Here is a 27,516-nt window from a genome sequence, read left to right as displayed (position 1 = left end):
GAACTGTTTCAGTTTTAGTTATATTAATTTAATATTAAATAATTCAGTTTTTTTTACCATTTATAGGGAGGTGATGGTGTGGTACTATTATCGCGAGACTATCAATCCAGAAACTCAGCTCACGTTCTGGGGATCCGGCTTTGAATCCGACCACTGCAGACAGCGGAATTTGAATTCAATTTTTAAAATTAAATTGAATTCAATTAAGCATCTACTGATGACCATGAAATCATTGACGTTTATCAGAAAAATCCATTTGGCTCACCAATGTCTATTGGGAAAGGAAATCTGCCATCCTCACCTGCTTTGGCCTACATGTGTCTCCCAGCCCAGCATGCCATACAGTTGTACCAATTGCTACAAAGTCTTAAAGAAATGAAACTGAACAGATCACCTGGCACCGACCTAGGCACCAGAAAAGACAATGGCAGAAACAGGCCTGTTGACCTTGTAAAGTCTTTCTTACAAATATCTGGGGGCCAGTGCCATAAGTGGGAGAGCTGTCTCACAGACTAGTCAAGCAACAGCCTGATACAGTCATACTCACGGAATCATAACTTACAGACAATGTCCCAGACACCACCATCACCATCCCTGGATATGTCCCGTACTACCGGCAAGACAGACCTGCCAGAGATGGCAGCACAGTGATAGACAGTCAGGTGTGAGTCGCCCTGGGAGTCCTTAGCATTCACTCAGGACTCCATGAAGTCTCGTGGCTTCAGTTAAACATGGGTAAGGAAACCTCTTACTGATTACTATCTACCGTCCTTGATTAGCTGATGAATCGGAACTCCTCCAGGTTGAACAACACTTAGAGGAAGCACTGAGGGTGCCAAGGGTACAAAATGTAGAATTTTGATGTCCACTAACAAAAGTGACTCAGCAGCATTACCACTGATCGAGCTGGTTGGGTCTTAAAGGACATATTTGCAAGACTGGGTCTGCGGCAGGTGGTGAGAGAACCAATAAGAGGGAAAAACATATATGACTCATCCTTACCAATCTGCTGGCTGCAGATGCATCTGTCCATGACAGTCTTGGGAAGAGAAATCACCGCACAGTTCTCGTGGAGACAAAAGCCCACTTTCACACTGAGAATAACTTCCATCGTGTTGTGTTGAACAAGCACTGTTCTAAATGAGACAGACTTTGAACAGATCTAACAAATCACGATTGGGCAACAATGAAGCGCCGAGTGTCATCAACAGCAGCAGAACTGTACTCCAGCACAATCTGTAACCTCATGGCCTGGCATACCTCCCTTCAACCATTAGCATCAAGTCAGAGGATCAATCCTGGTTCAATCGAGAGTGCATGCTAGAAGCAACAACAGGCGTAGCAGAAGAAGAGGTATCAACCTCGTGAAGTCACCAAACAGGACTACTCATATGCCAGACAGCATTTTCAGCATAAGAGAGAGCTAAGCAATCCCACAACCAGCGGATCAGATCTAAGTTCTACGGTCCTGTCACATCCAGGCATAAATGGTTGTGGATGATTAAACAAATCACTGGAGGAGGAAGCTCCACAAATATCCTCATCCTCAATGATGGAAGGGCTCAACACATCCGTACAAAAGATAAAGCTCAAGCATTCGCAGCAATCTTCAGTCAGAAGTGCGAAGTGGATGATGCATCTCGGCCTCCACCACTGGTCCCCACATTACAGATGACAGTCTCCAGCCTATTCAAATCACTCCACATGATATCAAGAAACAGGTGGAGACACTTGATACAGAAAGACTATGAACCCTGACAACATTCCGACAATAATACTGAAGACTTGCCGCTCCCCTAACCAAGTTGCTCCAGCACAGTTACAACACTGCACCTACCGACAACATGGAAAATTGCTGAGGGTTATAATTGACCAGAAACTCAACTGGACTCGCCACATAAACACAGCGGCTACAACAGCAGGTTAGAGGCTAGGAATACTACAGCGAGTAACTCACCTCCTGACTCCCCAAAGCCTGTCCATCATCTACGAGACACAAGTCAGGAGTGTGACGGAAACTCCCCAGGTGCCTGGATCCTCGGACAGCACCTTCCAAACCATGACCACGTCCATGGATAAGGGTAGCAGTTGTATGGGAACACCACGACCTTCAAATTCCCCTCCAAGCCACTCACCATCCTGACTTGGAAACATATCGCCGTTCCTTCAATGTAACTGGGTCGAAATTCTGGAATTCTCTCCCTAATGCCATTGTTGGTCAACCCACAGCAGGTAGACTGCAGCAATTCAAGAAGGCTGCTCACTACTATCTTCTCAAGGGCAACTAGGGATGGGCAATAAATGCTGGCGAGCCACCGATGCCCACATCCCACAAATGAATTTAAAAAAGAATAAAAATTTACACAATTTATTCAGCAATTTATTTTGTTATCCAAGATGGTGCTGCATCATGGTGACATTATCTACTTTTCACTGTACTTAGGACAATATACCTAGGACAATAAATAAATCTAATTCTAAATCAGGTGCTGAAAAAAGCAAAGAAATTAAAGATGGGATTGACGGAAAATGGGAAACAGAAGAAAACTCATTTAATATGTCCATCATCAAAATCTTTTCAAAGAAATTAAAAACCTGAAGGAATTAAACTCCAAACTTTTCATTGTTCACTTTCTGGACCCGAGAGATTGTATAGTAATAATTAAAAACTATGATGTTGCCAAAAAGTCCTGCTATGGTGTTAACTGATTTCTTCAAGATATTATCAGGAAAGATATAAAAGATAAATGATTTTCATTAATTGGGAATTCTAGAACTAAGGGGCATAGTCTGAGAATTAGGCAGTAAGAGTGATAGTACCAAAGATCTATCTTCCACAAATGGCAGTGGATGCTGGACCAGTTGTTCATTTTAAAACTAAGACAGATGATATTTTCTTAAGCAAAGCTGATAAGGGATATGGGGCAAAGGCAGGTATATGAAGCTAGGGCACAGATCAGCCATATCACTGAGTCCAGGAATAGGTTCAAGGGGCTGAATGGCCTATTCCTGTTCTAATGTTCCTATTTATTCAACATAACATTCTGTGGTGATGTTAATGGGCAATTAATATACAGTAAATACATGAAATTCAGTAAATTCATGACAATACTAAATGGCAGGCCATAGCCATCACCAGTAAAAGCCAATCTAACCACCGCTCCTGTTACCTTTACTGAATCCCCCACTGCCAACATTCTGGGAATTATCATTGAAAAGAAACTCAACTGGACTCACCACATAAACATAGTGGTTACAAGAGCAGGTCAGAAGTTGGGAATAGTGCGGCAGGTAACTCACCTTCTGACTCCCCAAGCCTGTACACAATCTACAAAGCACAAGTAAGGAGTTTGATGGAATACTCCCCACTTTCCTGGATAATTGCAGCCCCAACAAGAAGCTTGACACCATCCAGGGCAACGCAGTCCACTTGATTGGCAGTGCATCCACAAGCATCCATTCCCTCCACCACTGACACTCAGTAGCAGCAGTGTGTACTACCTACAAGATGCACTGCAGAAATTCACAAAAGATCCTCAAACAGCACATTCCAAACCCACAATCACTTACATCTAGAAAGACAAGGGCAGCAGATATATGGGAACACCACCACTTTCAAGCTCCCCTCCAACATACTCACCAAGTCACTCACCATTATGATGTAGAAACATATTGCCATTCCTTCACTGTCGCTGGGTCAAAATCCTGGAATTCCCTCCGTAGTGGCACTGTGGATCAACTCACAACAGGGGACTGCAGTGGTTCAAAAAGGCAACTCACCACCACCTTCTCAAGGGCAATTAGACACAAGCAATAAATGCTGGCCAGCTAGCAACTGCCACTTTTCATAAAATGAATAAATAAAAACAATCATAGGTATATTAAGTATGGAAACCTTTTCATAATGCTTCCTCACTATATGTTTCTGGCTCAATTGCATTTATTAATAATGGTGTGAACTTTTAACGTCATTACTTTTGATTAGCAAATTCCGAATGAAAGCTTTAATTATTGGAATGATGTACGAAGGACAGTCCAAGAGAGGCTTTCAAAATTACAAAACGTTTTGAGAGGGTAAACATTTTGATTGGTTTACAAATCAGTCCAAGACAGCACAGGATTAGAATAATAGGGAAAAGATGGTCATTAGTATGTGAAATACTGAGGTAGAAACTGCAACATCATTCAAAATATAAGAAGATGGGTATTTGACAAGCATAAAAGATATAGAGAAAAATGTGGTGGAACCGGAATAGATTATTCAAATTAAAAATCTAGCTTTGACGCAAGATTGTTGTGTCAAGGTTCCATCCAATAATATCTATAATTCTCTGTGGCACTTTTACTATCCTTTATGCTGCGGTTTTGTGCTTATGAAAGGCATATCACACAAAGCTGGGTTGTCCTGTCCACAATTTTCTGTCCATATAAGTTTTTTTAAAAAAGGATGAATGCTTACTCTTATAGAAAACAAATTTTTCTCATATTTAGTTGCTCCTGCCTGGGCTTGAGTTCCATGTGCATTGTATTTAAACCAGAGCAGAAGCCTGTGTACAGACAGCAATGATGATGTGAGTGAGTCATAGAGTCATAGAAATGCACACCACAGAAACAAACCTTTCAGTCCAACTCATCCATGCCCACCAGATATCCTAACCTAATCTAGCCCCATTTGCCAGCATTTGGGCCCATATCGCTATAAACCCCTCCTATTCATACACCCATCCAGATGCTTTTTAAATGTTGTAATTGTACCAGCCTCCATCACTTCCTCTGGCAGCTCATTCCATACACGTACCACCATCTGTGTGAAAAAGTTGCCCTTTAAGTTCCTTTTAAATTTTTCCCATCTCACCCTGAACCTATGCTCTCTCGTTCTGAACACCCCCACCCCAGGGAAAAGACCTTGTCTATTTACCCTATCCATGCCCCTCATGATTTTATGTACAACACGGAAACAGACCCTTTGGTCCAACTTGACCATGCAGTCCAGATATCCTAAACTAACCTAGTCCCGTTTGCCAGCACTTGGCCCATATCCCTCTAAACTTTTCCTATTCATATACCCATCCAAATGCCTTTTAAATGTTGTAATTGTACCAGCCTCCACCACTTCCTCTGGCTGCTCATTCCATACATGCACCACCCTTTTTGTGAAAAAGTTTCTCAGACACAGCTGCACGGTTTAAGGGGAACATGGTCTTAAGGTTTAATGGCTATGAGATACAAATGAAAATAAGATGTCCAGGCAAAACACAAAGAAGCAACTTGCACTGTTATGGAATTTTGTACTTCCACATACAGAAGTCTTAATTTTAATGACTTCCTCCACAGTACAGTCACTGATGTAATGTACATTAACACAACAATTCATTTTGCTCTTGACCAAATCTCATAAGAAATAAGGGGAAACAATAGGAAGCAATGTAGGTAGTAAAAGAAAAAAGCATTTCTACAAAATGAGAAAATAGAACAAAAGTCCAGAAAACAAATACATTAAATATAGCCAACATCAATTTTAAAGGCCAAGTATTGACTGGTCAGCCTCGGTTTTTTTAGTATGATAATAAATAGTGTAGACAAGGGTCATGTAATAGTTCCAATATAATTTGGATTTTCAAAATGGCCTTTTGAAAGGTATCATATGATCAACTGGTCAATAAGAGGAGTCAGTACAAAGTTGGTAGCAAGATAGCTACAAAGTAAATAACAAAGGATGGGAGTAAAGACAAATTATTTAGAGTGCAAAAGATGGGAAATGGAGTTCCATAATTTATATGAATGAGTTATATTTTGAAATCAAAAGAATCATTTCTAAACTTGTGACAAACTCAAATTGGGAAGGACAATCAACACTTGAGAACAACTGCAAAAATATTTTAATTCTTTCATGGTTTGAGAGCTAGATGTTGTCCATAACCAATGTCCTTGAAAAAGTGGTAGGGAGTCATCTTCTTGAACTGCTTGTCTTCTTGCAGAAAGTACACCCACATTGCTGTTGGGAAGGGTGTTCCAGGATTTTGATCCTGAGGCAATGGTGATTTATGGCATAATTCCAAGTCAGGATAATGTACTACTTGGAAGAATCGCTTGGATCTGTTGCTCTTGCCCTTCTAGTGGGAGAAGTAAAAACTAACATTTTTTGGCCATCAGATTGCCTTTGAGCTGAATTGCTTCAGTGCATCTTTCAGATGATACACACTGCATTTCTGATGGAGGAAGCAACTGTAAGTTGGTGGAGAGGGTTCTAACCAAGCTGGCTCCTTTATCCTAGAGGGTGTCAAGTTTACTGAATGTTGTTATAGCCATTCTCATTCAGTTAAGTGGAAGGTACTCCATCACAATCCTGACCTGTGCTTTGTAGACAAAGGACAACCTTTGGGAGACAGGAAGTAAGCTACTCTACAAAGAATTCCAAGCCTTTGACCTGCTCATATAGCCACAGTATTTATATGGTTGGTCAACAGTAACTCCCTCAATGTAGATAGTGAGGGTTTTAGTGATGGTAATGGTATTACATGTAAGATTCTTCCTTGTTGAAGATGTTCATTGCCTGGCACAGAAAACATTAACACTTATAGAACAGATATATAATCTGCAATTGAATTTTAACATAAACTGAATTACCCCTCACTAATTAAGAAAAGTAAGGGGTCATATATTGCTTGGAAACACACTTAAGTGCTAGCCCAAAAAGAGCTGCGAGTACAAATATGCAAATCACTGGTAGTTGTAATATATATTCAAAAGGTTAAATTAAAAAAATAAACCAATTACTTTATTTATAAAGTCACGGAATTTAGAATTCAGAGATTATGCTAAGTTGTATAAAACATTGATTAGACCACAACTAGAGTGCTGAGTATAGTTTGGTTGCTATATTATGGAAAAGATATACAGTAGACATATAAAAAAATGTGTTAAACTTTAATATCCAAGTTGACCACAAACTGAAAACTATTGAGTCTACCAAGTCTGCATCCTCCTTTCATTCTTGCATGGAGTGATAATACTTTGACATCATATGCTAGGCAGGAGAAAAGGTGGATTAGTTTCAACATTCACTGCATAGTCAGCATCACTCCACAAGGCTAATGTCATCAATTCAAGGATCACAAAGCATGCTGATTCAATCAGTACACAAATGTTGTTGCCACGCCAATGTTTTCGCTGACTCAGCCACATTCATTGGCTGGAAAATGGCCATACACCCAAAGACGTTCTGGTCATAAATATCTATGCTAAATACCTAAGGACACCTGCAAAACGTGAAGATGGCTGACTTTGACACTGACAACTTGAAGACAGTCTATAATAGCTCTAACACATTGAGCAGCAACAGAAAGCTCTGCTGGCCTAGAAGAGAGCCAAGAGGAATCTGAGGAAGTGAACTGTGCATCCGTTGTCTTTCCTATGCAACCAAATGAGCCACAGAATGCCATACCAGAGGGGGATCTTCAGCCACACCAGGCAATGCCGAACAGAGTTGAACTCAATGTACAAAGTATCACCGTTCAAAACGGAAGGCTGCCATATCCCATAGCATAGCAACATGGAATTTGCGCAACAAAAGATTTATAAGGATGGGACCAGAGTATTTATTTTGAACAGTGAGGGCTGGGATGTAACTTTAGTACTTTTTAAAAATTAAATATCTAACATTACCTAAATATTGAATGCAAATGTGATAAAGCAACCTCAGGCCCAAAACTGAACTTTCTAAATTGCCTCACAATCAGAGAAATCAGGCCTGACAGAAAACTGGCAAACTAAACAGCAGCTTTCCACTATAGAGCTGAGTGGAAACCAAGGTCAAACAGGTCACAAAGATTTAGCGAGAAGCAGCTACAACCTACCCGAGGTTTGTGAATTGGAGAAGTATTGATCACCTTATATCACCTTGACTTCCGGACAGTCCCTGAGGATGTGCACTTTATGCTTCTCTGGCATGGCAATAGTGAAGGCTGTTATTGTAATTGCATTGGATGCTTTGAAACCTACTCATGACCTCACTGGCCAAAGATCACAGAACATTCACGAAGATCTGCGGTGAGGGAGGAATAAAAACACTTACCTGGAAGCCATGCCTTTCAGCAAAGATTTAGCAAGACCCATGGCAGATGACCATGTGACAACCCTAGAAGTCCTGCCCTGAACTGATATCCTCTTTTGTGGAAGAGAGTTGAAGAGGAAGGAGATTCCAATGGCCCAGCTCAAACAGGTGGATGGTTATGGGTAATATCCTTTCTCAGAAAGAGCTAAATAGACAGTCAATATGTAGGAATTTGGGAAATGCTCAGATTGTTTTTTTTTAAGAAGGAATATTTTGTTAATAAAATAGAGTTGAACTGCAAACCAAATTATGTCACTTTGTCTGCCTCACTGACAAGAGTACTTAGATAACACATAAACAGGCTGAAGTGTCCAAAGCACAGACAAAAAATGTTTTAAGAAAGTAGACACAACTGGCAAGAGAAAAACTAGCAGCCAAACATGTATGAATATGAAAGGCAAATAACAATGCTAAATAAGTATTTGACTGAGAAGGAAATAGAGGATTATTCTAATAAGATTTAGGTGTGGCAGAGCAGGTCAGTGATGAACATAAATACTACTATCATTGACAAGTTGAGAAAATAGCTCGTTTCTCCATTGTATATTCTATGTAATTGGGTCAAAGTTCTGCCAAGATTAAGGAAACAACTTCAGTTATCCAAGTGCCCTGTGATCTAGTACATCCTTTCATCCAGCCATGAGGCAAGGAGCCTCATTACCACAATACCGCAGTTCCACCTCAAGTATCTGGCATTAAGGAGTATACCCTGTGATAACTCACAATCCCACGTTTGCACCTTTATCAGTGTTCAGAGTTCCTGCTTGAACTTCCAGTATTGATACTACGTCTGTTCAGCAAGTGTTCTGGTACTGATTCTATGGCTTATCAACAGCAAATGCTCATATTTTCATTCTTCCCAGTGGGCCTCTTGCTGAGATATTTGTATCATCGATCATCACAGGTGAGGTGCCAGAAGACTAGAGGTTGGCAAACGTGGTGCCACTGTTTAAGAAGGGAGGTAAAGACAAGCTAGGGAACTATAAATCAGTGAGCCTGATCTCGGTTGTGGGCAAGTTGTTGGAGGGAATCCTGATGGACAGGATGTACATGTATTTGGAAAGGCAAGGACTGATTTGGGATAGTCGACATGGCTTTGTGCCTGGGAAATCATGTCTCACAAATTTGATTGAGTTTTTTGAAGAAGTAACAAAGAAGATTGGTGAGTGCAGAGTAGTAGATGTCTATATGGACTTCAATAAGGCGTTCGACAAGGTTCCCCATGGGAGACTGATTAGCAAGGTTAGATCTCATGGAATACAGGGAGAACTAGCCATTTTGACACAGAACTGACTCAAAGGTAGAAGACAAAGGGTGGTGGTGGAGGGTTGTTTTTCAGACTGGAGGCCTGTCACCAGTGGAGTGCCACAAGGATCAATGCTGTGCCCTCTACTTTTTGTCATTTACATAAATGATTTGGATGCGAGCATAAGAGGTACAGTTAGTAAGTTTGCAGATGACACCAAAATTGGAGGTGTAGTGGACAGCGAAGAGGGTTACCTCAGATTACAACAGGATCTGGACCAGATGGGCCAATGGGCTGAGAAGTGGCAGATGGAGTTTAATTCAGATAAATGTGAGGTGCTGCATTTTGGGAAAGCAAATCTTAGCAGGACTTATACACTTAATGGTAAGGTCCTAGGGAGTGTTGCTGACCAAAGAGACCTTGGAGTGCAGATTCATAGCTCCTTGAAAGTGGAGTCGCAGGAAGATAGGATAGTGAAGAAGGCGTTTGGTATGCTTTCCTTTATTGGGTAGAGTATTGAGTACAGCAGTTGGGAGGTCATGTTGCGGCTGTACAGGACATTGGTTAGGTCACTGTTGTAATAGTGCGTGCAATTCTGGTCTCCCTCCTATCGGAAAGATGTTGTGAAAGTTGAAAAGGCTCAGAAAAGATTTACAAGGATGCTGCCAGGGTTGGAGGATTTGAGCTACAGGGAGAGGCTGAACAGGCTGGGGCTGTTTTCCCTGGAGCGCCGGAGGCTGAGGGATGACCTTATAAAGGTTTACAAAATTATGAGGGGCATGGATAGGCTAAATAGGCAAAGTCTTTTCCCTGGGGTCAGGGAGTTCAGAACTAGAGGGCATAGGTTTAGGGTGAGAGGGGAAAGATATAAAAGAGACCTTCGGGCCAACTTTTTCACGCAGAGGGTGATACGTGTATGGAATGAGCTGCCAGAGGATGTGGTGGAGCTTGGTACAATTACAATATTTAAGAGGCATTTGGATGGGTATATGAATAGGAAGGGTTTGGAGGGATATGGGCCGGGTGCTGGCAGGTGGGACTAGATTGGGTTGGGATACCTGGTTGGCATGGACGGGTTGGACCGAAGGGTCTGTTTCCATGCTGTAGGACTCTATGACTATGTCATTTCCTGCGGTGAAGTCACTTCCTGTTCTTTTTCAGAGGGGGTGGTAGATGGGGTCTAACTCGATGTGTTTGTTGATAGAGTTACGGTTGGAACGTCATGCTTCTAAGAATTCTCCTGCGTGTCTTTGTTTGGCTTGTCCTAGGATGGATGTGTTGTTCCCGAAGTGGTGTCCCTCCTCAACCATATGTAAGGGCAGCAGTGAGAGAGGGTCATGTCTTTTTGTGGCTAGTTGGTGTTCATGTATCCTAGTGGATAGTTTTCTGCCTGTTTGTCCAATGTAGTATTTGTTACATTCCTTGCACTGTATTTTGTAAATGACATTAGTTTTGCTGGTTGTCTGTATGGGGTCTTTCAAATTCATTAGCTGCTGTTTTAGTGTGTTGGTGCGTTTGTGGGCTACCATGATGCCAAGGTGTCTGAGTAGTCTGGCAGTCATTTCCGAGATGCCTTTGATGTAGAGAAGAGTGGCTAACGTTTCTGGACGTGTTTGCCAGCTTGTTTGGGTTTGTTGCTGAAAACTCGGTGGACTGTGTTCATTGGGTACCCATTCTTTTTGAATACACAGTATAGGTGAGTTTCCTCTGCTCTGCGTAGATCCTCTGTGCTGCAGTGTGTGTTGGCTTGTTGAAATAATATTCTGATGCAGCTTCATTTGTGGATGTTGGGGTGATTGCTTCTGTAGTTCAGTATTTGGTCCGTATGTGTTGTTTTCCTGTAGACTCTGGTTTGAAGTTGCCCATTGGCTGTTCGCTCTACTGTGACATCTCGGAATGGCAGTTTGTTGTTGTTTTCCTCCTCTTTAGTGAATTTTATATCAGTAAGGGTATTATTGATGGTCTTGATGGTTTCCTCTAATTTGTATCGTTTAGTGATGACAAAGGTGTCATCCATATAGCGGACCCAAAGATTGGGTTGGATGGTTGGCAGAGCTGTTTGTTCGAGTCTCTGCATTACTGCCTCTGCTAAGAACCCTGATATCAGAGATCCCATGGGTGTTCCATTGGTTTGTCTGTAGGTTTTGTTGTTGAAGGTGAAGTGTGTGGTAAGACATAGGTCCACTAGCTTGACGATACTGTCCTTGTTGATGAAGTTAGTGGTTTTACTGTATGTGTCTTTGGTTCTTCTAATAGTGTAGTCAGTGTTTCCTTGGCCAGGTTAATGTTGATTGGTGTAAACAGGGCTGTTACATCAAAGGAGACCATTATTTCATCCTCTTCTATCGTAGTGTCTTTGATGATCTTCAGGACTTCTTGGGTGGAGTGGATGGAGTGACGTGAGTCCTCTACTAAGTGTTTTAGTCTTTGGTGTATCTCCTTGGCCAATCTGTAAGTTGGTGTTCCAGGGAGTTACTACCTAGGAATCTACATCCAGAACCTCAACCTGAGCTACAAATCTTCTCAAAACTCGCTAAAAGCAGACTTTATTTGGAGCAAAAGATGCAATAGACCAGGTTGGAAGACATGCAGGTGGAACCCTGTCAGATTTGGAAGAATTGTTTGGAAGAATGGAGATGGGAGGGGTGGTTTAGGAGCACGTGCTGCACCTCCTGTGGTTGCAGGAAAAGATGCCAATTGTGGAGGATTCCTTTGATCCTCTCACTTCCTATAAACCAGAGAGGTGGCTATGGGTACTCGCAGGGTCCGAGCTATGCCTGCCTTTTTGTAGAATACCTGGAGCAATCCCTCTTCCCCAACTACATCAACATCATCCCTCACCTCTTTCTCCACTGCATTGATGACTGTATCAGTGCTGCCTTGTGTTCCCACGAGGAGCTGAACAGTTCATCAACTTCACAAACATCTTCCACTGTGACTTCAAATTAATCTGGAACATTTCTGACATCTCCTTCCCCTTTCTGGACCTCTCCATTGCCATCTCTGGAAACCAACTCACCACTGACATCCACTTCAAAAGCACTGACTCCCATAACTAACTCAACTACACCTCCTCTCATTCGCTCTGGTAAAAATGTGACCCCATACTCCCAATTGCTCCACCTCCACCACATCTGCTCCCAGAATGAGGCTTTCCATTTTGGGGTATCTCAGATGCCCTCTTATTTTAGGGACGGTAATTTTCCCTCCTCTGTGATTAATGATGCCCTCAACTGCATCTCCTCCATTTCCTGCACTTCTGTACCTCAAACCCCCTCCCCGAACAACATTAAGAACAGAGTTCCCCTGGTCCTCACATACCATTGCACCAACCTCCAAATCCAATGCATCATCCTCCGCCGCTCTCGCCACCTACAGACAGACCCCACCATGAAAACAATATTTCCTTCCCCACCCCTATGTGCTTTCCCAAGAGACCATTGACTCCATCACTCCCTTTTCAGGTCTATCCTCCCCACCAACCTCTGCTCCACAGCTGGTACCTTTCCCTGCAACCACAAGAGGTGCAATACCTGCCCCTATATCTCACTTCCTTCCAAGGCCTCAATCCTTCCAGATCCAGCAAAGTTTCACATGCACATCTTCCAATCTGGTCTACTGTATCCGTTGCTCCATGTGGTCTCCTCTATATTGGTTAGAGCAAATGCAGACTCGGAGACTGGTTTACAGAGCACTTGTGCTCCACAAACACAAATCAACACCATCTTCTGGTTGCCATCCATTTCAATTCACTCTCCCACTCCCCTGGCAATATGTCCATTCTATGCTTCCTCCACTGTCAAAGTGAGGCCAAACGCACACTGGAGAAACAACACTTTATATTTTGCACTGGGAGCTTTGCATCCCAACAGCCTCACCATCCCACCTACTCTTCCCCCAGCTACCCCTCCTCCAATTTATTTCTGGGCTCCCTTCCCCCTCCCTAGTCCGGATGAAAGGTATTGGCCAGAAACGTCAACGTTCCTGCTCCCCCGATGCTGTCTGACCTACTGTGCTTCTCCAGCTCAGTGTCTACTGACTCTGGCTTCCAGCAGCTGCAGTCCTTCCTTACTTGCTCCAGGTGATGAAAAACAAAGCCTGCAATCCTGAAGGTATTTCAGCTGATGAGCTTTTGCTCATATCAATCCTTCATGCACCCATCCTGCAGGTCTGGGAGGAAAAAAAACTCACCCACCTCCTCCCCAACAGACTTTATAAACTGTAACAATTTTCAAGAAGGGACATAAATCGTGCTGTGGAACCTAACAAGGTTGCTGTTTCACTGTTGTACATAGAGAACATTCTCTTGAAATGCCTACATCCTGTTGCTGAGGAAGTCCTGTTGAAGACAGTGTGGATTATATCTCCCAGAGGAACTTCTGAAATGAACTTTGTTGCCAACCCCACCCCAGTAAAATGTCAAGAACAATACCAGGAACTCTTTAACGATTTACTGACCTGATGATATGACTGTAACTTTCCGAGAGGGAAATCTGAAAATGATTCCTTCAGAATCCAGACAATCCTTCAGGTGTCAAGAAAGGCTATCTTTAACTCTCACACCATGTATAATCTATGGGACAGTGGTTATTTACCTCATGAAAAATCTCTGGTGCGAGTAGATGGAATGCTCTAATTTCAGTCACTTTTGAGCCAAAATGAAACTGACCACCGCGGTCATACCTGACCTAGATTATACAGACAACTGCAGTGCAACTGTCCATTCTGCACTTCAGGTTTGCAAATTACTCTCAAGAAATTAGCCTGTCCTTGAACATTTCCAACACAGAACTCATACCAAACTTGGCTTGGTCAGTCAAATATTCCACCCCTATATACATCGAAGGAGAGATTCCAAAATATGTTGAGCACTTCACAAGCTTGGCAGCCACCCCTTTCAAAAAGCCACCATTGCTAGGATATACAACCCAAGTCAACTCTGTCAGCTCAGCTTTCTTCAAGCTACAAGTGATAAGTGTTTGAGAACACCAACTCCACAAGTCAACAGAAGCCCTAGTGTGCAGGACAGTTGTTATCACTGTACTCCTGTACTGCAGAGAAAGCTGGGCTGCAGCAGAGAGATTTCCTCAGGAATACTTCCACTACATTCTCCAGATTCGATGAACTATAAACAAATAATTGGAGAGTCCTTCGTGAAGGCAACTCTACAGTATTCAGGCAAAGCTTCTGCAAAATCAACTGTTATGAACCAGTCACAGTATCGGATTGTGGAAAAGTATCTCCCCCCAAGATCATGTTTTCCCATCTAAATGGTCAGCAATCAAGTGGACAGCAAAGAAAACACTGCAAAGACAAACATTTACTATAGAATGGCAGCACTGACCAAGCTGGGACCAGACTTCCTGTGAATTGTCTAATTAGGATGGTAAATAGAGGTTTAAATTAATTTGTGGAGGATGGGAGGATTAAATTGGAGGAAATTTAGCAAAGTTGCTAGAGTTCTTTGAGGATATAAGAAGCAGAATTGATAAAGGGGAACCAGTAGATATTGTGTATTTGAATTTCTAGACAGCATTTGTCAAGGAGCCACATAAATGGATATGGCAAAAGATAGCAGCTCATGGTATTGGGGATAACATATTAACATAGATTAAGGATTAGTTAACTCACAGAAAACAGAGTCAGGATTAATGGGTCTTTTTTTCAGTTTGGAGAGTAATAGAGTAATGCAAGGATGGACTTCAGGGCCTCAGTTATCCACTATCTATATTAATGACTTGAATGAGGGACAAAGTATAATTTGTCCAAATCTTCTAATGAAACAAAAATATGTGGGTGAGCACGTTGAAGACATGAATTTTTCAACATGATATAGATTGAGTATAGTTAGTTAACCTATCTGCCAAGATTTGGTAGGAAAATGTGAGATCATGCACTTTGGCATGACGAATCAAAAGAATTATTATTTAAATTGAAAGAGACTTCTAAAAAGATAGCACAGAAAGATCGGATGTTGTTTGTGTGAACACAGCATGTTAGCAAGCAGGTACATCAAGTGATGAAGACGGCAAATTGAGTTTTGGCCTCTATGTTTAGTGGATTGGAGTTTAAAAAAGAAAATCTTGTAACAACACTATACTGTGTTGGTGAGGCCATGCCAAAACGGTGTATGATTTCGATATGAGTTTAAGGAAGGATTTATTGGCATTGGAGCTCAAAAGAGATTCACTAGGCTGATTCCAGGATGAATGGGTTGATGTATCAGAACAGCTTAGATCTTATTCATTAAAGTTTAGAAGAATGAAGAGTGATCTTACTGTAAAACATAAGATTCAGAAGAACCTCAGGAATAGATGCTGAGACGATTTCCACTGGAATCATAGAGATGTACAGCATGGAAACAGACTCTTCGGTCCAATCCGTCCATGCCAACCAGATATCCCAACCCAATCGGGTGAATCTCAAACTAGGGGTCCTAGTACATATTATTTTAAGTCTGAAAGGCGAAGAAATTTCTTCTCCCAAAGGGTAGTGAATTTCTGAAATTCTCCATCCTAGAGTTATGAAGGCTAGATAACTGAAAATATTTAAAAGTGAAGTAAAGAGATTTTTAAATATCAGGGAGTTCAGGAGTTCGATGTGCACCTTTGTTCTGAGACTATGCCCTCTGCTCCTATACATTTCTATGAGGGGAAACATCCTCTCAGCACTTATCCTGTCAAGCTTCTTAAGAATTCTATTTGTTTGAATGTGATCACCTCTCATTTTTCTAAATTCCAGCTTGTTTGGCCTTTGCTTTCAGGATAATCCTTCTATACCAGGGATCAAACCAATGAACCTTTTCTGAAGTGGCCCCAATGAAATGATATCTTTCCTTAAATAAGGTGACCAAAATTGCTCTCATTCCTCCACATTCCATTAGCCTTTCTGATTACATGTTGTCTCTGTGTGCTGGCTTTGCATTTCATGCATGAGATCCCACAAGTCCCTCTGTGTTGCAATTTTCTGCAGTTTTCCCCAATTAAATAATCTACTTTTCTTTTGTTCTTCCTTCCAAAATGAACAAGTTCACTTTTTCCAATGTTATACTCTACCAACAATTTAGCCACTTATTTGACCTACTGTCAAGCAGTTTGTATCCCTTTCACAACCTGCCTTTCCACCTATTTATTTTTGTTTGTGTCTCTCTGTATGGAAGGAGAATTTAAGTTAAGGTTAGAGTTTTAGTTATTTGAGTTATATGCTGAGGGTTCATAATGGTTTGCTGAGGGTAAAGTCTATTTATTTTGTAAAAATTATTTGTTATGTACAAAGCCCTACTCCATACTTACTGTCGACCTGGGTGTAAAAGACAAGCAAGCTGGAGAATACTTTCCAAAATCTTTAATTTGTATCAATTCCAAAACTAACAGGTCTTGATCTTTCATGCACTAACTCTGTGCAGCATAACAACTGTGTTACAGAAAATCCACCACAAAGCTGTAATAATGTTTAAAAGGTTTTATATCCTCTCCAGTCAATCAGTCACTGTACTCAAACATCCACAGCTTCCACCACTTGAGTGTTATAATTGCATTATGCATGCGCTACAGGGGAATCTCAGTAACACCTCCTTGCCATGCATCCTTTACTTACGAGAAGTCAAATTGCAGAAATGTAATGCAAACATCATTGTCATTAGACATATCTGGCAATAACTACATTGTTGCTGAGTCAGTATCCTGAAATTCCCTATGCTCATGGGAGCATCAGTGTCTCAACAATTGACAAAAGGCTGATTGTGGTGGTGGTAGTGCTGCTGGTGGTGATGGAGTGGGCGGGGTGTGGAGGGGAACCTTGTACTCCAGATTTGGTTCCTTGGTATGAAAGGAAGAACTGAAAACTGGGAATTCCTTACTTACCTAATGAAAGCCCAGCCATGAATCACACAAACATGTGGGTGAAATCAGGAGGTCAGAGAGGATGGTGGTAGTTTCTCGGAACAAAATCAGGCAGTTCCCTTAAAGTTTCATCTCTGTCTCAGAATACCTGGCAGATGAGAGTAAGAGGAATTATAACACCAAACCCCTCCATAGCCACCCCACCAATTGGATCCACCACTGAAAATGAGCATTGTAAAAATTAGGTGGGCAGCACGGCAGCACAGTGGTTAGCACTGCTGCCTCACAGCGCCAGAGACCCGGGTTCAATTCCCAACTCAGGCGACTGACTGTGTGGAGTTTGCACGTTCTCCCCGTGTCTGCGTGGGTTTCCTCCGGGTGCTCCGGTTTCCTCCCACAGTCCAAAGATGTGCAGGTCAGGTGAAATGGCCATGCTAAATTGCCCGTAGTGTTAGGTAAATGTAGGGGAATGGGTGGGTTGTGCTTCGGTGGGTCGGTGTGGACTTGTTGGGCCGAAGGGCTTGTTTCCACACTGTAAGTAATCTAAATCTAAATCTAAATCTAAAAATAAAAATAAGGCTTGGCACTGGAATTAAACGCATTTTCAATCATTTGTCAGTTGCAAATTGCGTATTGTCGCAAAGTATGCCATTAACATTAACAGGGAGGTGAACAACTATTTATGTGCAAGTATTTTGCGTGCAATTCTGGTCTCCTTCCTATTGGAAAGATGTTGTGAAACTTGAAAGGGTTCAGAAAAGATTTACAAGGATGTTGCCAGAGTTGGAGGATCTGAGCTACAGGGAGAGGCTGAACAGGCTGGGGCTGTTTTCCCTGGAGTGTCGGAGGCTGAGGGGTGACCTTATAGAGGTTTACAAAACTATGAGGGGCATGGATAGGATAAATAGGCAAAGTCTTTTCCCTGGGGTCGGGGAGTCCAGAACTAGAGGACATAGGTTGAAGGTGAGAGGGGAAAGATATAAAAGAGACCTAAGGGGCAACTTTTTCACGCAGAGGGTGGTAGGTGTATGGAATGAGCTGCCAGAGGATGTGGTGGAGCTTGGTACAATTACAATATTTAAGAGGCATTTGGATGGGTATATGAATAGGAAGGGTTTGGAGGGATATGGGCCGGGTGCTGGCAGGTGGGACCACATTGGGTGGGATATCTGGTCAGCATGGACAGGTTGGACTGAAGGGTCTGTTTCCATGCTGTACATCTCTATGACCCTATGACTCTAAGTGCAAATTCAATTCAAGGCTGGTACACAATTAAACACAACTCCAGAAATTGCTGCCCAAAATTCAGCACTCTGCCATTAGCTTTGTTTCATGTTAACTGTCCCACCATTGAAATACACTGAATGGTGTGAACTTCCATTTTTCCAACAGTAACAAAGCTTGCCACAAAGCTAAGTTTTGTCCATTTCAGTCAAAATATCATTTTAAAATGCATAAAACACTCATTTAAACGATTAATCTTTCTGGCATTTAAAACTAATATCTGTGTGAAGCATCATTCTTTAATTTTTAGTTTTGCTGGAAAATTTTAAAATGTCAAATTTTAATTAGCTTTTCTAAAAGCAATCTGTCTTCTTTTTTACCCACACTTAAATCAAACCATTCCTTCATTTATTTTATTTTTCTGTTCCTAGTTTGACATTGAATTTGCTACTCTAGTTTACACTTGCTTCACTGTCCTTGCATTATTTCACAGTTTTTCAGTCTGATTGCTAAGGAGATACCATGTAGGTAACCCTGTTCACTCACATTCAAATAATGTTTCTATGCCATCACCTCAAGCATTCAATAATTTGCCACAAAAATTGTTTCCTGTTCGTAACATTTAAAGGTAGGTCTAGCAGATTGCTGACACCATGAATTAGTCTACGATAGCAAATTATGGTTCAATATTTTGGATTACAGTTGTGAATTTCCATTAGGTACAGGATACATTTGCAACTTGACTCTAGAAGATTTTCCTGCATTTTGTCTTTCTATGCCTTTAGATCAAAGTAATTACTCCATCTTATATAACAACATGATGTAAGCGTTACCATCCTTATGATGGGTTCCACGATGAGCCTTGCATATATGTCTTCAATTATTTATTTCTGTTACTGACATTTTCCAATCAATTGCAATGTTTTAAATCTTGTAACAGAACAGTTTATAACAATAGAGAAAAAATTGCACTTATAAGAGAAAACTTAAAACTTTGACCACATCACTTACCACCTCACTCAGCTTGAGGGAAACAAAGTTAAAAATCACACAACACCAGGTTATAGTCCAACAGGTTTAATTGGAAGCACACTAGCTTTCGGAATGTTGCTCCTTCATCAGGTGATAGTGAAACAATGTATTCTAAATAGAGTTCCTGGTTGTGGCGAACTGTTTTAAAAGGAAATGTGATTTGATACTGCTTGAGTACTTCCACTTTTCCAAGTGACATGTGGTGCACCGGCAGGATCAGTACTTAAAATCCTAGCCATTTACAATTATATATTGCTTATCAAGATGGGAACTAAATGTAATGCATCTTAGTTTTCAGATGACACAAAGTCAGGTGGGAAGGTGAACTGTGAGGATACAGAGATGCTTCAGTGTGATTTGGACAAGCTGAGTGAATCATCAAATGCATGGTAAATGAAATATAATGTGAACAAACGTGGTTATTCATTTTCATAGCAAAAACAGAAAGACAGATTATCTGAAAGGCAACAATTTAGGAAAGTGGAAGGTGCAACAAGACCTAGGTGTCTTTTACATCCGTCACCAAAAGTAAGCATGCAGGTGCAGCAGATGGTGAGTTCAACAAATGGTCCTCATTCAGAAAGGATTTGAGTACAGGAGAAGGGGTGTCTTGTTGTAAGTAAACAGGGCTTTAATGAGACCACACTGAGTAATATACATAGTTTTAGTCTCCTTCTCTGAGGACAGATGTTCTGATTATGGAGGGAGTGCAACTAAGGTTTACCAGACTGATACCTGGGTGACAGGATGATGATGGAGAGACTGGATCAGTTATGATTAGGACAATATTCACTGGAGGTTAGCAGAACGAGAGGGAATCTCACAGAAACCTATAAAATTCTAACAGCACGAGACATGGTCAATGCAGGAAGAATATTCCTGATGACCGAGGAGTCCAGAACGAGAGGTCACTTTAAGGATATGGAGTTGGCCAATTAGGATGGAGAGGAGGAGAAATTTCTTCACCCAGACAGTGGTGAGCCTATGGAATTCTCTTTCACAGAAATGGGTCAAGACCAAAACATTGAATATTGTGAAGAATGAGTTAGGTGTGGTTCTTCAACTAAAGGGAACAAAAGGTATTGGAGAAGATAGGAACAGGATTACTGAGTTGAATGATCATTGGTGATCATATCAAATGGTGGAGCAGGATTGAATGGTCGAATGGCACACTCCTCCTCTTATTTGCTATGTTTCTTTGTTTCTGCAAGCACTTAGCCCACTCTTAAATAGCAGACTTATGCTATTTACAAGGTCGCTGATGACAGCACCATAGTCGGTCAAATCTCAGATGGTGACGAAACAGACTATAGACAGGAGGTGGAAGACTTGGAAAAATGGTGCACTGAGAACAACCTAGCTCTCAATGCCGGCAAAACCAAGGAACTCATTATTGACTTTCGGCAGAATGTTACTCATGCTCCCCTACACATTAACAGCATAGAGGTGGAACGAGTGAAGAGTGTCAAGCTCCTGGGAGTGGTCATCCATGACAAGCTTTCTTGGACTTTTCATGTGGACGCACTGGTTACAAAGACCCAAACAACATCTCTTCTTCCTCAGGCATCTGGCAAAATTTGGTGAATACCCTTGCCAACTTTTATGGATGCACCATCCAGAGCATTCTGTCTCACTACCTGGTATGGCAACTGTACCATTCAAAATCGGAGACAGTTACAGAGAGTGGTGAACTCGGCCCGGACAATCACAAAGGCCAACCTCCCATCTATAGAATCCAGGTCCACTGTCCAGGAAAGGCCACCAGCATTCTCAAGGATCCGTCCCACCCTGGCAACGTTGTTCTACAACCTCTACCATCAGGGAGAACGTACAGAAGCCTAAAAACACGAACCAGCCAGTTTCAAAACTGTTTCTGCCCTACTATTGTTAGAATACTGAATGGACTCACAAACCCTTAACATTCTCCTGTACCTGTGTTTTTTGATTTTGCCACTGTTTACTTATTATTTACTTAACTCCATGATCTGCCTGTATAGCTCACAAGACAAAGCTTTTCACAGTGCCTCGGACAACGTGATAATAAATTCAATTCAATTCTTAGCTAGTCAGATACTGAAATGTTTGGCACAGCAGCATGGGTAAATAAAGTGAAGAAATGACCAGGTTTTAAAGGTAAATAAGTTGCTCAAACAAGGTTGCATGGACGTTTTAGGAATAAAATAACATAATAAACAAGGCAGTCTGTCAGACTTGGAGAAACCTTTGAGTAATTCTCTCTAGTTACAATGCCACCACATTCTCAAACCTGAAGGTTAGATGAATATGTAATTAAGTTTCCACATATTTAAATTCTTTTTAAACAATATCTTACAAATCTAAAACTTATATTTAATGAAAGCATAATGGTAGCAATAATATGAGATTATTCAAATCTTGGTTGTGGGGAAAATTCGACTCAATCCAAAGTACGAAAATCGAACAGAAAAGCTTACCCTCATTAATGTTGATCTCCCAGAAACAGGTATTCCAGCCAGTTGGATCAGTACATTCAGGTCAAACCGAACGTTAGTCTTGAATGATTCAAATAGAACAGCAAATTGAAGCAGCTGTAATTAGGTTACAATTTACCGTATTAGTTTTCCAAAACGTGGTCTTGACAAACCGGTTTTTCTCAGCAGTTTCTGAAACCACACTTGAATGCTGCTATCGGCGACCTTAAACGAAGGAAGATGTTTTTGTTTTTACGCTGCACTCTTGTGCCTGCAAATTGAAAGTACAGATTTATGCCTGGTCATCGTAAATAGAATTATTTACTGGAATGATTACAATTCAAAAACAGCACTAGCACAAAACCGTTCAAATATAGTGTGTTTGTTTCTTCCAAAGTGCTTCATTCTGAAATTCAAGCAATAAAAAAAGATATATTTGCATGCCTATGTCAGGATGAAGTACATTTAGATAATACATACATTTGGGTTAATATTTCCAGAGATTCAATCGAGATCCCTGGGATTGTCTCACAAATGTTTGTCAAATTGCGTTTTGCAAGGTCAGGGGGTGGGCACTGAGTACGCAAAGGCCGGTTGTCGTATTCCTCTTGGACATTGCTGGACTCGCCCATTCAGGCTCACCCTCCCTTAAACCGGGCTTATTCAAGATCTGGAGCACCAACTTCTCAGATTTAAAAAGGGAACAGACAGGAAAATGCAGTAAAACCAACAAGGGGGAAAAAAACGTAGAAACACTGTGTACTCAACAAGTCAACATTCCTTCCACAGAACTTATTGCGTAAGTCCAGGAGAGTTCAAAGTACACTTTACAATCTTTTCGTCTCGGGTTTATATAGCGTCTCTACCTAAAGACCAAAAAGTCTAGGTTCAGGACTCACCTGCCCCCTTTCATAACACAGGAGTTATTTTAAAATATCTACGGTTCCTCTTCTAAAGTTGTACTTGTATACCTTTAAAATAAGCGTGAATTTAAGCAAATCACACTTCCGTCTTATAAACAGTGTGAAAACTGTACATTAGGTTGTGGACAACCTTCTCATCTGAAAATACAACATTATAAAATGTTTGAAATAAAAACCAAAAGATTTCGGGTGTTGTAAATCAGAAACAAAAACCGAAATTGCTGGAAAAGTTAAGCAGGTCTGACAGCATCTGTGGAGACAAATCAGAGTTAACATTTCTGGCCAAGTGACCCTTCCTCAGAAGCCTCTGATCTGAGATGCTGTCAAATCTGCTGAGTTTCTCCAGCGATATCTAGTTGTTTCAGATTTCCAACATCTGCAGTTTTTGAAAAAAATTATTAAAACAAAATTTACACTGTTGGCAATGTAAAATATTTCAAGTTTCTACATTTATAGTTTTTTAAATCTTAAAACGTAAAAGAAACATGGTCTTTCTCCTTACCTTCTGTTGGCTGACTCTACCCACTGCCTCTCCTGCTCACTGCTCCTCTAGTTGGTTACCTCTTCTCCTCACCAAGCCTCTGAAACACTACTTATCCTGCCCATCCTCCATCTAATTCACCACGTCTCCCACTCACCAACCCCTTCGGTTCACCTCTTCTCTCCCTCACCAAAACTCTGGCTCACTGCATGTCCCCTTCATCGACCTTCTAGCTCACCATCTCTCTGATTCACTGCATCTCTACCTCACTGTAGTAAACCCTACAAGATGCATAATGAATAAAACAAAATGTGCAGTGTGTTGATTTGTTTTGCAGAAAGGCATTTTTTGCACAGGCAGCTGCTGCTGATTACCATTCACCTGACCTTTTTGTCTGCTGCACTGACAAGCCTTGGCCTGCTTATTTGCTGCTAGGCAGCGGGCATCCCCAGTGGAGGACTGTCTACACAGGAGTCCTCCCATTATCTATTGGGGTCTCCCAACCAAATGTTTATTTGGCAGTGTTGTGGATCCATGGACCATGTATGTATTAGTTGTGGCTGATTGCACCCATTTGTTGGTTATTTGAAAAATCTTTTATTGTGTTTTTTTTGGTTGCACTTCAGTCTTAACTCCTGATCTTTGGGCATCTGGTGCAGAGGGGTATGGGCAAATCAGAGAATCTCCTCATGGGTCTACTCCTGGGTCTAGCTAGGCTGACAATACACAGGTCCAGGCAGAGGGCTGTGGGTGGGATCATATCTGCAGACTGCCCCTCTTCCATGGTTATGTTTGTGCCTGGGTGTCCTTAGAGAGGGAGCACACTGTGTCCATCAATGCTCTTGATTCCTTTAGAGAGAAGTGAGTACGGTGAGGAATACACTGCTTTATTTTCCCCTCCAAATTCGTATGAGTTCATCCCTTCACACTCTCCCTCACTCCCCACCCCCTCACTCACAATGGAGTTTGCATGTAACCTTCTAATTGGGTAGACAATGGCCCAGTGGTATTATCGTTAGACTGTTAATCCAGGAACTCAGGTAATGTTGTGGGGAACTGGGTTTGAATTCTGCCACGGCAGATGGTGGAATTTGAATTCAATAATAATCTGGAATTAAGAATCTACTGATGACAATGAAACCATTGTCAGTTGTTGGAAAAATCATCTGGTTCACTAATGTCCTTCAGGAAGGAAATCTGCCATTCTCAACTGGTCCGGTCTACATGTGACTCCAGTAATGTGGTTGACTCTCATCTGCCCTAAGAAATTGCCAGCAAGCCACTCAGTTCAAAGGCATGGGCAATACATTCTGGCCAGCCAGTGATGCTCACGTCCCATGAGTGAATAATAAAAAAAAAATTGGCTACATGGGTGATTTTTAGTGTTGGTTAAAAGTTTAAAAAAAAAACGGTGATTTGGTAGTGGGTGAGTCATTGATGGTGTGTGGTAACACTTCTAGATGTGAGAAACAAGAAAAGCAGAAACTGTTAAGGTGGCCCTGTAGTAGTATCTTTGCTCTGAGCCAGGAAGCCTGGATTAAAGTCTGACCTGCTACAGAGGTGTGTAATAACATGCCTGTATAGGTTGATTTTTTAAAAAAAAGCAGACACAATGGAGGAGATGATGGCAAAGTAATATTATTGCTAAAGTGTTACTCGAGAGACCTTGGTAATATTCTGTAATCTTGCATTCAAATCCTGCTATGGAAGGTAGTGAAATTCAATTTTGCCTACAGCCATGCAAGTCGGAAAATCTTAGAATCTTAGAAACCCTTCCTATTCATATACCCATCCAAATGCCTTTTAAATGTTGCAATTGTACCAGCTTCCACCACTTCCTCTGGCAGCTCATTCCATACATGTACCACCCTCTGTGTGAAAAAGTTGCCCCTTAGGTCTCTTTTATATCTCTCCCCTCTCACCCTAAACCTATGCCCTCTAGTTCTGGACTCCCCGACGCCAGGGAAAAGACTTTGCCTATTTACCCTATCCATGCCCCTCATAATTTTGTAAACCTCTATAAGGTCACCCCTCAGCCTCTGATGCTCCAGGGAAAACAGCCCCAGCCTGTTCAGCCTCTCCCTGTAGCTCAGATCCTCCAACCCTGGCAGCATCCTTATAAATCTTTTCTGAACCCTTTCAAGTTTCACAACATCTTTCCGATAGGAAGGAGACCAGAATTGCAAGCAATATTCCAACAGTGGCCTAACCAATGTCCTGTACAGCCGCAACATGACCTCCCAACTCCTGTACTCAATACTCTGACCAATAAAGGAAAGCATACCAAACGCCTTCTTCGCTATCCTATCTACCTGCGACTCCACTTTCAAGGAGCTATGAACCTGCACTCCAAGGTCTCTTTGTTCAGCAATACTCCCTAGGACCTTACCATTAAGTGAATGAGTCCCGCTAAGATTTGCTTTCCCAAAATGCAGCACCTCATATTTATCTGAATTAAACTCCATCTGCCACTTCTCAGCCCATTGGCCCATCTGGTCCAGATCCTGTTGTAATCTGAGGTAACCTTCTTCGCTGTCCACTACACCTCCAATTTTGGTGTCATCTGCAAACTTACTAACTGTACCTCTTATGCTCGCATCCAAATCATTTATGTAAATGTCAAAAAGTAGAGGGCACAGCACCAATCCTTGTGGCACTCCACTGGTCACAGGCCTCCAGTCTGAAAAACAACCCTCCACCACCACCCTCTGTCTTTGAGCCAGTTCTGTATCCAAATGGCTAGTTCTCCCTGTATTCCATGAGATCTAACCTTGCTTATCAGTCTCCCATGGGGAACCTTGTCGAACGCCCTACTGAAGTCCATATAGATCACATCTACTGCACTGCCCTTATCAATCGTCTTTGTTACTTCTTAAAAACTCAATCAAGTTTGTGAGACATGATTTCCCACGCACAAAGCCATGTTGACTGTCCCGAATCAGTCCTTGCCTTTCCAAATACATGTACATCCTGTCCATCAGGATTCCCTCCAACAACTTGCCGACCACCGAGGTCAGGCTCACCGGTCTATAGTTCCCTGGCTTGTCTTTACCGCCCTTCTTAAACAGTGGCACCACATTTGCCAACTTCCAGTATTCTGGCTCCTCACCTGTGACGATCGATGATACAAATATCTCAGCAAGAGGCCCAGCAATCACTTCTCTAGCTTCCCACAGATCAGGTCCTGGGGATTTATCCACCTTTAACCATTTCAAGACATCCAGCACTTCCTCCTCTGTAATCTGGACATATTGCAAGATGTCACCATCTATTTCCCTACAGTCTATATCTTCCTCATCTGGTCTGGTTTCGGAAGCTAAGCAGACGCAGGCCTAGGCAGTACTTGGATAGAAGACCATCTCAGAATACCAGGCGCCATAGAGAAAAAAAAGCAGATATAAAATGGGCTGTTGTAGTCCAGTGGTAGTGTCCCTACCTGTGGGGCAGAAGATCCAGGTTCAAATCCCACCTGCCTCAGGCATGTGTCATAATATGTCAATACATGTTGATTTTCCTTTTTAAGAAGCAGACACAAATATCAAAATGGCTGCACTGGAATTTTGTGGTAGCAGTTAACAATGACAAAAAAGTCATGGTGATTTGATGGTGGGAAGAAAAGCATTCAATTGTGTTTAACAGCATCTCTAGCTATAAAAATAAAGCAGATACAATGCCTGTAATGGGTTTTGCAAATAATTATTCTATTGGAAACATGGGTGATTTACTAGTAGTAGATAATAAATGAAAAAAGAAAACCACAATGATTTGGCAATGGGAAAAAAAAAGTTCAATTATGTGAGATAGCAGACCCATCATCATCTGTCTGGGCAAAGACTAGCATATTTATGCCACGAGTTGCAGTTCTATTTTGCTGTTCAATAATAAATGCTGTTCCTTTCCATTCAGGCTTCCAGAGTTATTATACTCACTGACCCACCAGCTTATGGCCTGTCCCATTCACCAACATTGTCGTTCACTATTTCATGGTGTCTTTGACACTCCAGCTTGCTGCCTCTCCAACCCACTGGTCCTCTGACTCATTACTTCTCCTGTTCCCCAACCTTCCAGATCAGCACCTCTCCCACTCCTTAGTGTTTCTGATCACTGCCTCTCTCGCTCCCCAAATCTCCGATTCACTCCCTTCCCAAATCTCCGATTCACTCCCTTCCCACTTCCTGACACTCCAAATTACTATTTCTCCTACTT

General features: G+C 41.7%; 1 protein-coding gene across 13 annotated transcripts in view; it reads right to left on the bottom strand.

Annotated features, from left to right (window-relative positions):
* Positions 1 to 27,516, bottom strand: part of arhgef37 (Rho guanine nucleotide exchange factor 37) — a 236,463-nt gene that overhangs the window by 142,502 nt on the left and 66,445 nt on the right. For 5 of the 13 annotated variants that reach the window (XM_043703767.2, XM_087995408.1, XM_043703769.2 and 2 more), the window contains 2 exons: positions 21,910 to 22,177; positions 17,222 to 17,348 (listed from right to left, as the gene is read on the bottom strand). In XM_043703767.2, coding sequence (XP_043559702.2) covers positions 17,222 to 17,240 — 19 coding nt within the window. In that variant the 5' untranslated portion in view covers positions 17,241 to 17,348; positions 21,910 to 22,177. Of the gene's footprint in view, positions 1 to 17,221; positions 17,349 to 21,909; positions 22,178 to 22,386; positions 22,649 to 26,746; positions 26,825 to 27,516 lie in introns of those variants that run through there. The other 8 variants (XM_087995405.1, XM_087995412.1, XM_087995406.1 and 5 more) reach the window with 4 other exon arrangements.

Source organism: Chiloscyllium plagiosum, unplaced genomic scaffold (assembly GCF_037043375.1).
Source record: "Chiloscyllium plagiosum isolate Xiang-an unplaced genomic scaffold, Cpla_swu_hap1 HiC_scaffold_16, whole genome shotgun sequence".
NCBI classification, from domain to species: Eukaryota; Metazoa; Chordata; class Chondrichthyes; order Orectolobiformes; family Hemiscylliidae; genus Chiloscyllium; species Chiloscyllium plagiosum.
This window is presented reverse-complemented; position numbering and strand designations above follow the sequence as displayed.